The sequence below is a fragment of the Pseudopodoces humilis genome, chromosome 1 (genome assembly GCF_049639895.1).
Source record: "Pseudopodoces humilis isolate 2021_Gansu_Grassland_sample_001 chromosome 1, ASM4963989v1, whole genome shotgun sequence".
In the NCBI taxonomy this organism is placed as follows: domain Eukaryota; kingdom Metazoa; phylum Chordata; class Aves; order Passeriformes; family Paridae; genus Pseudopodoces; species Pseudopodoces humilis.
Window position 1 is genome coordinate 95,224,107 of NC_142200.1, and position 17,072 is coordinate 95,241,178.

Sequence of the window (17,072 nt, forward strand, 5' to 3'; positions counted from 1 at the left end):
TTTTTTTTTTTTCCTTATTTCTTTTTCCTTGAAATCTCCGAGCGGTAGCTGGAGGAGCTTCGTCTTCGAGAGCCGCTGCTCTGTAGCATCCTACACAAAACCAGCATCAGTTGTGGGAGCCCATTTAGCGCCTGCGGGGTGATACCCGTAGGTATGGTGTACTGCCATGCACTCCGGCATGGAAAACGAGGACGAGACAAAATCCTGTGAATTAATCTGTAACCCTGGCTAGCTCGTTTGAAAATAAATACAACCCCTCCTCCACCAGGTCACCAATGTTTGTAAATATTCCTTCAGTCCTGGGTAAAAGCTCTTGTACATTGGTGAAGTTATTCCAAGGGGAAGTTGGGTGTATGCCACAAGGTGCTGAATGCACATGTAAATAGCATCTTAAACGCTGTCGGCTTCGAATCATATAGGAGATGCTGCTGACAACCAGTTTTCCTGTTCATGTTTTGCAGGCTCTACATGGGCAGGTTTGGGAGGGGACAATTTTTTTTTGGATTTTACGGAGGGTTGCATAACTCCTCATGTTTATTTGAAAAGAAGAGGAGGAGCAAACCCAAGCCCCAGCCTGAAATGAAACACATGATGTGAGACTGTTACTGAGCCATCCCACTGTTTTCTCAGCTAGCATCATTAAATAGCATGCTTTAGATGGGTTGGAAGGGGTTAGCATGATAATAAAGCATTAAGGTTTGGGGCTTTTTTTCCTCTAGTGCTGTGAAAACCTTGGGGAAAACCAAAGAGATACCTATACACTTTCATAATCATAGGCTTAAAATAGCATCACTGTTTATCAAACCTATACAACTTACTTTTAAAATGGCAATAGCCATTTTTTTAATCCTTTAGTGATGAGTCACTTCTTTATGTTTTTAGAGACCCTATCCCAACTCAACCTTTCATCTCCCAAATCCAAAATAAAATGCTGTTTTGAATGCCTTTGTACATTTCTGGGTCACAGTTATATGCTTTTAAATAGTCCATCATTTGTAACTGCTGAAGTGTATGTCCAGTATTAAATTATAGTACAGTGTAATGCTTAGACAGCATGCCATGCAAGGATCAAATTGCAGATAAAGTTCACATAGGAATCTCCTGCAGTGCTTGCACTTGACCCTTGTAAATCTAAGAAAAGATATTTATAAATGGAAATATACATCCAGCAAGTAGTTGTTTCTGTGTCATATTTAATCTGTGTCTTTACTGTGGTGAAAAATAATGTATTTTCATTTAATTTTTGTAGTAGATATATTCATTCCGGTAGCTTTCTGGAGGCAGCTGTGTGATAGAAGCTATTTTTGCCTCTTGTATCTTTGAAAAAATAAAATAAAGCTCTTTCAAGGAGTGAGGCAGTCAGTTATGTCATTTTATGTTAAGTGTATTCGCATTATAGGTAGAAGCAATTTATTGTACTCAGTATATCTCATAGTGCTTCAGATAATAAGCCATACAATGTTTAACCTTGATAACTTGCTCTCAGGTGATAAGCTAAAATACAAATTGAAATAATAACTGATATTTTTATTGCTTTACATACTTCAGTTATGTAAGTCTCCAGTGTGAGGATGTCACCATACTCACATGCATCTATCTCTCTATGTTTATATATTATTGTATATATTTCATGTACTAAGGCAAGAGCAGTCATTCTGCGGCATAGTCAGTCACTCAGTGATGTCATGTCCTTTTTATTTGTACATGCATACTGCTTATAGGCTTGCATAAATGGAATAGATTCTCTTCAGCAAACAACAAAGTTTGTTTTTGTCTACCCCTGAAATCCATTTTTATGCTGTGCCAAACTGAAATTAAATGCAGGTATATGATTTCCACACCTACTGTTTCCCTGCTGTACTGGCATGACTGCTGTGGACATGAGTGCTTCTAGAAGTCTCTGCTGGTTAGTTGAAAGGAAATATTTTGCTTACTGTTTGTATTGCCATAGTGTCTGGAGGCTGTGGTCAGGGACCTTTACTAATGTGCTATGTCCAGTATAATGGAACAAAAGTTTGGCATGACCCCCTAAATATTATGATCCTAAATAAAGAGCAAGGAACTGTGAGTGGTGCAAAAGATAATTCAAGCTGATGTTAGAAGGGTACATTGGTATGTGTGTGTTTTATCCAGCTGTGTACTTTCTCATTCTCGTGTAATAGCAAAGGGGATTGTAGAACTTAATATAAGACTCCCACTGTTCTTTGAGGGTTTTCCTTGGGACATGTGAATGGCTTGGGTTTGGGGGATTTTGAAATGTATCTAACTTGACTAAATGCTGAAAATTAAGGTTAAAAAAATCTACATCAACCCAATATGAAAAATTTGTACCCTAATTTTTACAGTTTTCTAAATTTAAGGTAATAGTTTAAAATTTTGAAATGGAGTTTTCATTTCAAATTCCAGTTATACAGGAACATTTTTTTCCCCTGTATTTCATGTTGTTTTTCTTTATCCTCAGTGTTTTCTATAAGCTGTTCCAGCTCTTTCTTCATCTCATCCCCTTCATGTGCCTAACCCCCTTAGAAATACATAATAACTACACCTTTAGCTAAAAGACTTATGTGAAGGAACACATCACTCTGCCCATACATCGAAGTACTGCAAGAATTTCCCATTTCATCGTAGACAGGTTATTTGGATACTTTGGAATAGTGATGAAAGGAACTGTTCATTGAAAGGACATTACTGGTAAAATACCCCTATATAAATACGGTCTTCAAGTACCAAGGGACTGTACATGTGTTACAGGACAAGTATGCGTATCCTGCTCAGGTTTCAGAACACTCTTCCTGAGTGGGTGTTTATCTCAAGTGGTGACAGAGCAGAACAGACTGATTATGTGCTACTCAGTTTTCTTGGCTCACAGTGGTATGTCCATCAAAATAGATGGGAAGTTTTTATTTATTGTTAGTTGTTAAATGTGGTGGGTGAGCAATTCACTTTGCTGCTGCTAAGAAGGATTCTTAACTCTGTCAGGACTCTGAGGCAGCTGTGGAGAAGCTTAGGCTCTTAATTCTTGCTAGTTGTCTTAAGGTTCCCTCTTTCTTTTCCTCCTCACCCTTCTCCTGCCTTGTAGTGTTCTGAGTTTGTGGTATGAGTTTACCTTGTCCTGGATAGAAACCCAAGAGGTGGCAGCTAAGAGTTTACAGATCAAAGGTTCAATGCATTATGTGGCTGATGAAAAGATAAAAACAAATCTGCAGTGTAACTGTTTTAAATAATGTTTTAAATAATCACTTGAAGTTAATTTTTGCTCAGTTTGGCTAATCTTAGGAGCATGCTTCTTTGTCAGTGTTCATATATTGGGAGCATTTGATCAAATGAACACAGAGAAACTTGAAGTTAAAAAAAAATCAATGAGGTAACAGTTTTGCTTGAATCTATGAGGGTTGCAGTCCTAGTTCAAGTTCTTAAATGGTGTTTTGTTGGATCAGTGCTAAGAAAATTCTTGCAGTTGTAGTGAAAATCTTAGAGATTTTGCTCACAAAATTATTTTTTCATTTGTTGATGACCCTGTTTATTTTTAATTTAAAACCAAACCTATTTAAGCCTGTCTCTTCTGATTTGACTATTGGAAGGAGTAGTACCCAAATATTGCATCTTAGAAGTACATATAGATGTGAAAGAGCTTACTGATTTAGCAAAGGAAGTATTTCTCTTCTTATTTAGGACCAGGCTGTGGGTGGTTGCAAAAAATCTGTACTTAAAGGTTAGTTTATTTTCATGGATTGAGACAAAAGTGAAGTAGCAGATTTTAAGAACATGAGGGAACTTTATACAGTCTAACCTGATTCATGTATTAGTTATATTGAGAGCAATAATCTACATTTGGTAAAAGTCTGTCTTTCAGAGACACTTGACTAAATATATCTTCTGTATTAGAGGCAGTCTAATATGTGGACATGAGGATGTGCGGTATTTGCAGCTATTCTTGGGTTACCTTTAGTACCTGGCATGGTTGATTGTCTCTTCATAAGGAAGTCATATTTCTAGTGTAGTCTGAATTTTCAACTGTAGAGTTTTTTAATATCTTTGTCAGTAAAGAGCCATTTAGTAGGTGATTCAGTTTCTCAGATTCATTCAGGTTTTTGGATCTCTCAAGAATTCCACCAGTGTAATTTGTAAAGTGTCTTAGGTAAAACATCTTGTCTCATGATTTTGCATCTCTTATGTCATCTTCCTTTCTTTGATCAGAGGTGGTGCTTTGTGATTACTAAATCTTACAGTGCTTTCAAGTCTCTGTTAGCTCAGTTTTTCTAATTCCATCCCTGTCAATAGTTGGTTCTCTAGATACTTTTACTTATGGGTGGTACTCAAAGTCCCCCATCTTCCTGGAGTTTGAAGTGATCTTTCTGTACAATCTTTGATCCGCTTTCATGGAGTGGATCTTCATTACTTATGGCTTTTCCAGAATTATTTTGAAAGGGTTCTGTGGAAGTTCCAGGCAGAGTCTGGTTTGTGTGGGGTGGGTGAGAGGATACAATGTACATTGTATGAAGGAATGAAGCTAAGCAAGCTCTACAATTGTATTTGAACCTGTACTCAGCTGATCCTAAGGTGATGACAGGCCCAGCATGTTATTCGGAGCTGTAAATTTACTGTGGAGAGCAGCCGTTGTCTTTCACTCTTTTCTGATCTGTGATTCTAAGTCTTTTTTTGATACACCATGAAAATGTATCTCATATAAACAGTTGAGTCTCCTCTTTTGTTGTGCTTTTGTTGGTGTCATGTTCACTTTCTCCTTTGAAGGTGGTTCTAGACACTGGCTAGTGTCCTTGCCCATGTGTGAAATTGCAGAATGTTTGTGTCCAGATTATTCATCTACCAATTACAGCAGCCTGGCAGAGCTTAGGATGAATACTTAGAAAGTGGAACTCTCAAATGGAGTAGTGGCATGATGAAAAAAAAGCATAATAAGGGTTCACCAGTACATGCACAAGTTGTGGATGCCTTATTTATGTTAGTTAAAATCTTGTGTAAGTGACACAGTGGTATTACACGATATTGTGGAGCTCGTTAAGAATTAGCTATATAGAGAATTTTTGTGTACTTTTAAGTGTTGTCAGGTGAACATGTTTTTTAAAAGAAGTTGCAATAGATCTATTACTGATAAAGTTTTGTCTGTCTGTGTACAAATGCTTTGTTAATATAGAGAGGTGATATTTATGAAGTGGTTCTTTGAAATGGAGGAGTGTAATTTACCAAGAACTAAACTTTGTTTTGTATCTCAAGTGACATTATAGAAGTAACTAGCTGGATAACAATAGTTTTCAGAAATACAACAGTAATAATAATTTGTCAGCAGTCAGAGTAATCTCTGTGCTTGTTAATGTGTTTTCTAAGTTAGATCCTTTAATGGCATATGTGATGGCATATGTTCACAGTCTGAAATACTGTTTTGCTGAGGAGAAACATTAGACAGGTTAAGTAGGTACCTTTTCTATTACTCTGTGTTCTGCTGAAGGTCTAAATGTATCTGTATGATCTGGCCAGCCTTAGCCTTATCCATAGTGCTAAATTCACATATATTCTTAAGAGAACTCGAGGTTCAGCCATGCTCTTCCTCATAAAGCCTGCAAAAGGATTTCATTTTCTTTAGGTAAAGATGGGTTTAACTGTAGATAAAATTGTTAGCTGTGCTTGTTTTGCAGTGGTCTCTGCACATTTGCCTTCTGTGTTGTATGCTAGGGAAAATGGATGGCTGTCATTCACTTCAGCATCATGTGTGGAGAAATATAACCAGAGCATATCTCTGAAGAGAAATGCCTTAACTCTGGTTCCTATAGGTAGCTGTGAAGGAAGCTTAAGGGAAGCTTTAAGAGTGGTCGAAAGCATTGCTTTTTATTATGAGGATGTTGCATTTCTCTGTCTGTTTATCCTTCCCTAAGCTTGAATGTTTATGCAAAAATGTGGGAAAAAGATTCCATCTGCTGTACTTTGTCTCTGCTGTTTTTATTTGGCATAAATAATTACAGAGAGAAAATAAATGAGAATTCCCTTTCATTGCAATTTTGTTAAGTTTTTATAACAAGGAGAAGATGGATCAAGTACTAAAATAAACCAGATGCAGTCAGGCAAATTCAAATGCCTTGCACAGTTTCATAATTCGTTATGAATTCAATTAACTCATAAAAATAGTACCTCCTGTGCTCATTGAAAAGTTGCTTTCTTTTTTACTTGAATTAGCTTTTTTACTTGAATTTACTTGAAAAAGGTAGAAAGTCTGAAGAAATTTTGGATGGTAACTGTTTGTGATGCATTGGATAAGTTTTACCAACAGTGCAGTAATATATTCTGATAAAAATTGTGTCCTAAGCACCTGCATGCTTACCAACACTTGGTGGGTAGGAAAAATCAGCAGGATAATGGAAGGTGAAAACAGGTAACACTGAACATATAAAACTAATTGTCTGGGGTGTATGGTAGAAAGGGTTAAGAAATTAGGGAGGTATCAGGGATAAGACTGAGACACTGAACAGACAGTACATTTTAGGTTGTAGGAGCCTGAGGAATTTGCACTGCAGTCTTTGGTTGTGAGCTAGATGATGGCCTTGATTCTCAGTGTAACCATAACTTTGGAGTCCTGTGTTGTCATGTTGCAGGTTGCACTGGAGGTCGGTATTACATCTGGGAAATAAATGACCCCTTAGTTCACACTAGACTGACTTTTGACCTCATTTTAGCAAATTCTTGGTTGGTAAGTATTCTAAAGAATGTACAGTTTTAAAATACAGTGCCTTTTCCGTTAATACATGAATGTATCTGAGGCTGTAATAATGCTGTGGTGTTCTAGTCTGTTCTGTTTTAGACAGTTACACTCATATTCGTTTCCATGGAAGTTGATGTTGTGAGATGACTGCCATTAAAACTGCTTTTTGACGTTGTTTAAAACTTGCTGCAAATGAAAGCTATTAGAGGTGAGCTAGACAAAGCAGATGAAAAAGTACATGGTATAGCCCAAAAAAAATAGGCATTGAGATTTTTGTACCCTGCTTTATATGTATATAGAAAACAGTTTTTTGATGTGGAGATCCTAAAGGGCTTTAATAGATTTGCAGCTAGTGAGATTGTATTTTTATTTCCTTTATCAAGTCAGAGAACATTGGTTCTTAGAGTAGTCATTGTGCTCATATATCTGCTTTATGTGACCTTAATAATTAAAGTAGTGTAGGATATGGGTCCCAGGGTGCTCATGATGTTCTGAATGCTGGCAGCAGAACAGACGTGTTTCTTCATCCCTCTCCTTTGATTTCCCTAATTGTGGCCTGTCAGTGATGATAACTTGTGTTACAAATACTAAGCTTTCTGCTGAGCAAATAAGCCATGAATTAGTTGTCAGGGTCAGGGCAGGAAAGTTGCTGTCGTGCATTCTGACCTGGTAGGATACATGCATATTCAAAGAGTTGCATAAGCTTCTGAAATTATTGGAAAAAATACTCTGGGATTTAGTAAGTCTTCCTTGCTGCTGAGAGATAGATTGCTTCTAAGAGCAATTCCCACAAATCTAAATCAGTGCTAAACCAGAATTCCTGCAATTTTTGACACTTAGAGTGGGTGTGGATAAGTGAAGGAGTGTAAATTAATATAAATCCTTCAGTGGAGTTGGCATTTGGTCAGTACTGAGGCCTTGGGTATTCACACAGCTCTAGAAATTGACAACTGAAATTCACAGAAACAGTAACTTCTTGTCCCATCTTTTTTGAAGAATCCAGGTTAATAAGTGCCTTTATATAGTGGAGGTCTCCCAGCTGTTTGTCTGCAGATGAGTATATATTCTAATCTCTGGCTAAAAGGAAGTTTGATATTAGAAAACTTTTTCTAATGGGTTAGGCATGTGCTGAGAACACAGATCTGCACTTTCAGTCTACTTAGCATAAGATAGTCATCAAGTCAGTGGCTGACATCAGTTAACATGAGTTAGTTTGATCCCTGGCTTAATCTCTGTGTAATGTACTGTATTATTTACCTATTGCAAAGTGAGGGATGGGACAAGACTGTTTTTTCATGTTACCAAAGGACACAGACTACAGCAGTTTATAACACTACGCCTGACTAAGTATTCTGTGGGTTTCTGAAACTCCATTTTTTTGGGGGATAGTTGTTATTTCATAAACCTCCTAAACTCTAGCATCTGCTTGTACCTCTTTCTTATCTGGCTGCTTTTGATGATGTGGACCTGATTGGTTGGAGCATGCAGTATTTGGAAAGGATTGTATTGGTGGTTAGTCCCACCTTCCTTCTTTCTGCTGGCTCTGGAAATTGGTACCGTGCAATTGTGTACATATTAGACTTTTTGGATAGTGATGAAAGGCATTTCTTTGGTTAGCTGTAATTGTAGTCGGCATCTACACAGCTCATGCTTTTGAACAGTGGCTTAATTTTGTTGTACTGAATTTTAGATTTGGTATTGTAATCACTTTCTTTCGTCTTTCACCAATCATCTTGCTATGGCCCTGCCCCAAATTACTCCTAATCTTTACTTCTAGCAGAATCTACCAAGCTCCTTTGTATTCCTTTGTCCAGGGAAAAAGGGTAAGGAAGACTCAAAGCAGCATTTGATCTTGAATTTTTGTCAAATAGGTTATGCTTCATTTCCATTTGAGAGAACATTTCTTCAATGTGACATGATCTCCTTCCTTATCTCTAATCACAAAAAAAAGTTAAAAGAGCTGGCCCCATTCAAAGTCTAATTTCACATCCTGTGTTATGCAGTTCTTTACCTTCTAATTACAGTATGTTAATAAATACAGTTCTCTTCACACTGTGTTGTTTGTAGTGTTTAGAAATAAAAGTTTAAATTGAGACTAGATAATTTTTTCATAAATCCAGGTAGCTTCTTTTTAATACATTTAATGCTATTACATAGGATTTTAACAAGTAAACTGTAATTATGATTCAACAAGGAGTGTCCATGATAATATTTGGCAACCACTGCACAGCCCTGGTTTTAATCTCTCCTTGACTTTCTGCTTTAGATGGCAAGGATTTATTTGAAATGAGTCTGTTTTGCATACCAGATTTCACCATTCAAAACTAATGTCTTTTCTGTAGTGTGTCTGCTCTGCCTGATCCAGAACTACTCAAACCAACACAAAGTCCATTTATTAATGAGTGAGAGAAGTAAGTCTGGAGCTACCTTTCTGAAGGCCAATTATGTTTCTTTGAGCATTTTTCTATAACAGGTCTATAAAGTTTAAATTTATTTGTAAAGTTGAAATTTATTAGCTACAGAAGGTAAGAAATCTTTTCAGTTGATACAGCTATCATATTAAAGACTGTATAAGATAGTAAAACATGATTTTGCTGTGCTGTGCAAAGTTGAGTTATGGTTATAGGCAAAAAATCATTAAGCAAAATTGGCCAGCAAGGCACTGACACTGGCTAAGGAAAGATTTTGTTCAGGAGATACTTAAAAATGTATGCACATAGTTATGTTTTCCAGTTTCAGATGAGACAGAGTTGCGCGGGTGTTTTCTTGTTTATCGCTTGTAAACTGTGCTATTGTTGTATCTTTTAAAGATACTTACTCTGAGTATAACTTCTTAAGAGAATTGCTAAGAGCAAGAAGGAGCTATCCTTGAACATTTCTTAAAAGTTTATTTGCCAAAAGATAAAATTACAATTTGATGCAAACCATACATACCTTGCCATGGCAAATTCCCACCTTGTCCTGTCCCATTTCTTGCATATGAAGGTAACTTTGGTTTTTAATATGCTGCAGAGACTTTGTTTTTTGCTGATCTGTACTCTCTCTAGCCAGTTAGTATTAGCTTGGAAAATTTCTGGCTCTATAGTCCAGCTCCAGTTGATTTGAAATGGTACAAGCTTGGATGAGACTTCTGCTTTTGGAAGTCAGGCTTCCTTGAATATAGAGGTACATCACAGATCTTCATGATCTGATTTTTAATGAAATACTCTTTGTATTTGTTGTGTCAATAGTATTTTTTGGTTTTTTTCTTACTAATGTTTTGGTAGCAAAAGAAAGTAGCCTGATGAAACAGAAGATTTGATCTAGACAAAATTTAGTAAATATATATGTATCTGTAATGTTTGTAGTAGCTTGCAATTTACTGTGCATGCTTTTTGTTTTGGAGTTTCAGTGTTGGGATGCTTTCAGATCAGTCTTCTGAGGTAAAATTCCTTTTTGGACAGTAGGCAAAATGCAAAGGAAATAGAAATGGGAATTGGTTACTTTTTAAACTCTTTAATGAACTTGCTATTTTCAAACTTTTTTCCCTTCTGTGTTTCTCTTTATTTCATAGATGCACATACAGTTCTCAGGCTACAGGTAGTAAATTTCTGTCATATTAATTACAATTTAGCATTTTGGTTTGTTGGCCAAAACTTGTGCTGGCTGTGTAAACAAAACAGAAGGATGCCCAGGCTTAGTATATAACAAGGGATTTAAGCATTTGCGTGAGTGTTTTCAAAAGAGGCAGTAGTGCTTTGGCCATGCTATGTTTTCTCAAGTGTGAAGGACAAAGGTCCTTTTAGTATGTTTTTAATCAAAAGATTCTTTCTAATTTAAAAGCTTAGCAATAACTGCTGCATAGCAAATAGTTATGGTTAGTTCTGTTACAGTGTGCAGGAAAGGGTATGTCTTGCTTGTTTGAGTGACAGAGTTTAAACAATATAGGATAGAGGTAGAATTTTAAAACTCTCCCTTGCTGAGCCATTTGTACTGATGTACAGTATATAAACCAAAAGAACTTCCTATCTGATGAAGAAATAAAACCTTAACTAGAAATACCTACCAATCTCTACATACGTTAATCATGTCTTACATACAGCTGGGACTTTGGAAGAAAGGCTAGGTAAGTATGACTGGCTTTCCAGCCCTCATCTAGCATTTCCAGATTTCTGACGCTTGAACCATGCCTTTATGGGTTAAAACTTTGTAGCAGCAGCACCGATGTGACTGTGACAACAGTCTGTGTGCAGCTGTTGGGGCAGGCAGGCAGTGTACCCTGTGCCTAGGCTCTTTAGTGCCTCCTACTTCTGCCATGCCAAGAGTGCATGGGCAGAAGGCAGAGGTTTCTGTGACATGCTTCTAACACATCATGGTTTGGTTTTTTTTATGAAGAGACCTGAAAATAGTATTCTATTGTTCAGTTAAGGTTTCATTTAAAAGGCAAACCTATACTATATGTACTTGGAGTAGTCAAGAAAGTTCTTGTCTGCAGTAATGACATCCCTTCTCAGTATGTATGCCTCTGTCATGGATGTGTTCATTCCAAATGAATTCCACAGGTACAGTTCTTTGGGCATAAACTTGAGAAATAAATAGTCTGGATAACAAGAGAGACTTATCATGTACTTGTTAGCCCTTACATAATGTATCATAAGGGTTCTAACATTAATATTTTTACTGCATTTCAGAAGTACTCGATTTTTCAGTTAAAAAAAACCAAACAAACTAAAAGCTAAAGTCCAGAAAATAGAGTGATGTTTCTTTTTCCTTCAGAAATACAAGTACATAGTAATGCCTGTGGTTTAAAGAACATACTTCTATTCAAATCAACAGAGTGACTGTGATGATTGCTATTTAAGAAAAAAAAAAGGAACAAATATTAAATATTCTTTTGATGGCTGATGTAATGATGGTGTAACTAGTTTTGTGTCCCTGGTTTCTTGCCCTCCCCTTTTTTTTTATATTTATTTTTTTAATTTTTAATGTACTAGAATTTTTTCCCCAGGTGGGCAGAGTTACATAGTTATCTGTTTAGACTGATGGTGGAGGGTAGTGAGTTCTTGCTAACTTTACAGACCATTTATTCTTCATATGGACTTCATATGTTGTGACATGGACTCTAGCTTGTAGATTGAAAATAATCTAGTGCAAATTAATGTAATAAGTTTACTCTCCTTTTCTTTGTAGCACAATGGCTGACAAATCAGCAAAACCAGCAAAAAGATTATCTGATTCAAACTCTGAGGGAGCTGCGGCAGGAGAGATAAGTGCTCTGGAAGAGGCCTTTAGAAAATTTGCCATCCATGGTGATACGAGAGCTACAGGAAAAGAAATGCATGGGAAGAACTGGTCAAAGCTATGTAAGGACTGCCATATCATAGATGGGAAGAATGTGACAACCACAGATGTTGACATTGTCTTCAGTAAAATCAAGTAAGTTCATTTTACCCATAATTTCATTGTCTCCCTCCCCCCATATTTTGTAGACACCATCTAAATTTACCTTCTGTTGCTTCTGATGTTGTGAAACTGTATTTGACAAAGTCAATTTCTTTCTTATTCCTTTACAAGATTTTCTTGCTTGATCTGAAGATACAGCTTTCAGCTTCTGATCTGCTATCTAAAATTGACTTCAGTTTCACAGGTGTTATTCTATACAAAGAGTATGATGTGATCAGGATAAATGTGGGCTATTCCAATAAACTGCACTGCAGTAAGTGCTGTCAATGTTTCATAAAAGATATCTGGATGAAAAGTCAGGATGTCAGGATGATCTTGCCAAAACTTGGCCTCAGAGGACTGAGGCTAAGGTGGGATATGTACTAAAAGTCAATTTTCTAACAACAATCATGATGTCTAGCACAATACCAGCTCAGGCTTGAAGTGTAGGGCCGTGCCAGACTGATGGTGAATATGGGATGGTGACCCTTGTCTGTGATGAATTAGGATTGTCTAGGTTGTCTGATCTTATTTTTGTGACTGGAGCTTTAGTGAAACTTTCTTCCCAGTTGAAAACCAGGCTTAGTCAGAAACTTGTAAAATCTAAGAGAAGATATTAAAGGAAATATGTTAACAAGGAATTAATCTGTTATGACATGTTCTGTATTAAGCCCCAAATATTTTTTTTTAGTTTTGCTTTATGTGTAAAATTAGATTATTTTCACCTTTTATATTCCCCTGGCATCTGATATGATAATCTTTTCTGCCTTTTATTACCACAGTAATTGTTTAAATTGTCTCAAACATCATTGTGTTGAGGGACATGCTTTTAAAAGGGGTCCCTTAATTGTACTTGTAGCTTGTAGGAACACTTGGCTTGTGTACTCAACTGTTGTGGTGTAATGCTGGGAGAACATGCAAACTGCATTGCTTACAAGGTAGTTGGAAAATCTTGCTACATGCACTACCCGTTTAGACTGCATCAAAGTGGGGAAAGACAGAGAAGAAAATACCTTTAATCTTGAAAGTTATCCAGTGTAACATATATAGTTAGAATGACTTTACTTATTTGATTTATTTCTATCTTTGTTTCTTTTCTCCTTGGGGATCTTATCTAGATAACTGAAAGCACTACATATGCATACTCTCACCCTCTTGTCCTTGTATCAGTCCCTACTTGTATTTTCTTGAAAGTTGTGGTAATGGAGTTAGATATACCATCAGAGAACTGGCTTATTTGAAATGGTTGTTTACGCTGTAAAGTTTTGTTTCTTTCTTGATCTATGATATTTTTAAGTTTTCTTTGACTTTCATCAGCTTAAAACTTTGTTTTATTATTTCCTGTAGATAAATATAATCTTATTGCTACTTTCTCATATCAGTTTCTAGGCTCTTTAGTGACAGAATGACCCTGTGATATGGCATAAACAGATGCACAGCATTAGCAGTTATAAAGAAGTATCAGGTTTGGTGATTGTTGGGGCAGAAGGAATCCAGTCCTGATGTGCAGGAGTGAATTGTAAGGTGGCTGAGACTCCTGGGGAATGTCAGCAAATCCCCTTGCTGCTGTTGAATGCTCCTGGCTCAGCCTGGGGGTTCTTGTCTTTGTCTCTTGAGGGGGAGGGCTAGTTCAGCAGTTTCTCAGAGTTCATTCCTGTGACTTCTGTTATGTGTTGTCATTTCTCTGGGAAGAGGCATGCCATCTTTTTCTCTATCCAGTTGTCCTGGTTTAACCCCAGCCAGCAGCCAAACCCCACACATCCACTTGCTCACTCCCCTACCAGCAGCACTGGGGAGAGAATTTAGAGTAAAAGCTGGAAAACTCATGGGTTGAGATAAAGACAGTTTAATAGGAAAAGCAAAAGCCATGTGCATAAGCAAAACAAAACAAGAAATTAATTCACTGCTTCCCTTGGGCAGCCAGATGTTCAGCCATCCCCAGAAGAGCAGTGCCCCATCACATGTCACAGTGACTTGGGAAGACAAACATCATCACTCCAAATGTCCCTCCTCTTTCTCCTTCTTCCTCACACTTTATTTACTGAACCATGATGTCATGTAGTCTGGAATATCCCTTGGTCATTTGGGGTCACTTGTCCTGGCTGGCTCTCCTCCCAAGCACCACCCCCCCCGCCCCCCCCCATTCCTTGCCAGCATGGCAGTATGGAAAGCAGAAAAGGCCTTGGCTCTGTGCAAGTCCTGCTCAGCAATAACAAATACACCTCTAAGTTATCAACCCTGTGCTCAGCATAAATCCAAAACAGCCCCACACCAGCCACTGGGAAGAAAACAAACTCTACCCCAGCCAAAACCAGCACTAGTAGTATTTAATAGCTTAGTAGATGGCTGCATCAAATGCAAAAGTATCTTGTTTAATTTTTTGTTCATTCTTTGACATGTACATGTACATATAACATGTATTTTATATATTCTTCTATTTTAAAATTACTTTATTTTTAAATTATATTGCTTAAGTGACATATGGAAGCTGAATTTGCTGTCTTTATTAGGAAGGTCTGTATTTTTTGAATGTATTCTTTCAGTAGGTATACTTCCACAGTTTCTTACCTGTTCAGGTTTTGTGGTTTTTTTACATTTTTATTCTTGGCTGCATGTGTCGCAAGTCTTTTTAGTCTAGATCACATTTATTTCACATGTGATATTTTAGGTTTTAAAAGGGAAGATCTAATGGCTATCGGAACTCAAGTGTTAGTAATATGCTTTAACTTAGGAGGGTTAAGCATCAGCTGGGTATACAGGATTTCTTGAGTATGTTCAGACAGCTGTTTTTCCTTGCTTTCTCTTTTACTTCACATTTAACCCTAAGCTCAAGGATAATGATAGATTTAGTAATGCATCAAAGCAGACATACTCACATAATAAACTCATACTCATTTTTATTTTATAAGCAGTTTTTTTTCCCAGCAGAGCTCTATGGTTTTTTGACATACCAAGTTTTTCCCTATGTATGTATGTTAAGTGTAAAACCTTAAACACTATAGAATAATCTTCAACTCCCTCCAAAAGTACAAAGTGCAGCTTCCATGCCTCAATAAGAATTCTGCTTATGGTTACCAGAAGGCTTTGTGCTTCACTCTTGGTTTTGGACTCCCGAGCTAAAGTGTGTCTCACAAGATTAGCCTCAGCCTGGGATTCTTATGATCAGCCAAAGTAATGGTTCAGTGGGATGGGGTGGACTTTAGCAGTTGTAGGCTAGCCAGGGAGCGCAACAAACATTTTAAAAAAGTGTTTGCCATACCCAACTACAATTGCCATCTAGCATTGTGCTAGAACTTCCAAATATATTTTCTGTTGGTTCTATTAATGGGAAGCAACTGTACATAGCAGGGTTGTTTTCTAACAACCTATACTTAGAGTTTATGACAATGGCATATACTGTTCAGACACTAGAAAATAATTAAACTAGTAGAAATGTTTTTTGGATTCATGAGTTACTATGTATAAAGCCTATATTTGTTGTCTTGCTAACTTTTCCAGGCTTCTGCCAGTAGTAGTAGATACTGGCAAAATAGGTAGGAACTAAACGTTGCTGATAGGGTAAAATAAAGAAAATTAGTGAGAGATATATTTACCTAAGAGCTACTGAAAGATAACATTCTATTTGCCGATTGGCAACTTGCTCTGCTCTAGGAGAGATTTTACCTCTGAAATAATGAACATTTTTATAGACTTACCCCTCTCAACCTCTGCCAAACCAAGTGAACAAAACTTCTGTAAGTTTTAAATGTCTGTGATACTTCTTGAAAACTGGGACCTATGTCCAGTTTCAGAGATTAGTCTTTCAGAGATTAGTTCATTTAAAGTTAAATTTAATATTGTTATAAAGGTTGCAGAAATTCCATTGAGCCTTTGTTCCAAAAAAGAAAATAAGTGTAGAATGCATGAGGATGTCAGGTGAGACTGAAATGTAATTTGTCTGTTTATCTTGCATAAAAGGTCTACTGAAGGGCTTCATGTGAGCACAACATTTATATGTACTTCAGGATAAGAAGAAATCTAATGCAAAGAATCCACAGCAGTAGACATGAAAAAAATATTTCTAGAATTACATTCTTTGGTAAGAAAATATGTAAATTTGGTGATCTCTCCCCTTCCCCCCCAAATATTTTTGTTTAACAGTAATTTTTAGGGTCCCACAAATCCTTCCAATTAGGTGGATTGTAATATAAGTTTGTTTGTTAAAATTGTCAGCTCAGAAAATACAAGAAATGAAGCAGCAAAGAATTTTGCAATGGAATTACTTGAAAGGAAAAGCTAAAGCCCATTTCCGAGAGTAGCCACATGTATGAATATTTATGATTTGCATCCCTAGAGACCAGAGTTAAAACACCTAAATTTATGCCAAATATTTGTATTGCATTAATGCAGTTGGAATAGACTGCTGTTTCTGTAATGAGTAGATGAGTAAACTTCTCTTATTTTTTAGGTTATAAAGCATACAATAAAGCCATCTCTTACAATGTCACTAACTTACCCTGCATCCTGTACCTGGGAGAGCAAACGAAATTGTGAAGAGTGAATGACAAAAGTTCTACCATGTCTTATGGGATGAAAAATGTTAAAAACTGCAGCAAAGCCAACAGAAGTGTACATAACTGTAAATGTAATTATGGAGTAAACTTTCTCTTTTGTAGTGTCATGGTCAGACTTGTGACGTTGTACTCCTCTCTTTGTATGTTCTGTGGACTACATAAAACAGTAACACCAGTTGCAGGGTAAATTTTAATTTCAAAGCTAGCTTAAAGTTACTTGTTTAAAGTTATGTAAAAATCCCTTCTGCTAATTGGTACCAGGAAAACCTTTGCTCTGTAAATAGGAAAAATGAGGCAACCTCTTCTCAGAAAAAAAACCAGCTTACATGATTGTTAAGAAGAAAAAAAAAAATCCTGAAAATACTTCATAGGAAGTGATTTTTTTA

The 17,072-nt window shown here is 36.7% G+C and overlaps 1 protein-coding gene across 5 annotated transcripts in view; it reads left to right on the top strand.

The window, feature by feature from the left end:
- Positions 1-17,072, top strand: part of TPPP (tubulin polymerization promoting protein) — an 83,798-nt gene that overhangs the window by 839 nt on the left and 65,887 nt on the right. For all 5 annotated transcript variants that reach the window (XR_001331617.2, XM_005525227.3, XM_014254531.2 and 2 more), the window contains exon 2: positions 11,882-12,127. Coding sequence is in view for 4 of the 5 variants with exons in the window: in XM_005525227.3 (XP_005525284.2) it covers positions 11,886-12,127 (242 nt within the window). In the remaining variant the exon portion in view is untranslated. The remainder of the gene's footprint in view (positions 1-11,881; positions 12,128-17,072) is intronic.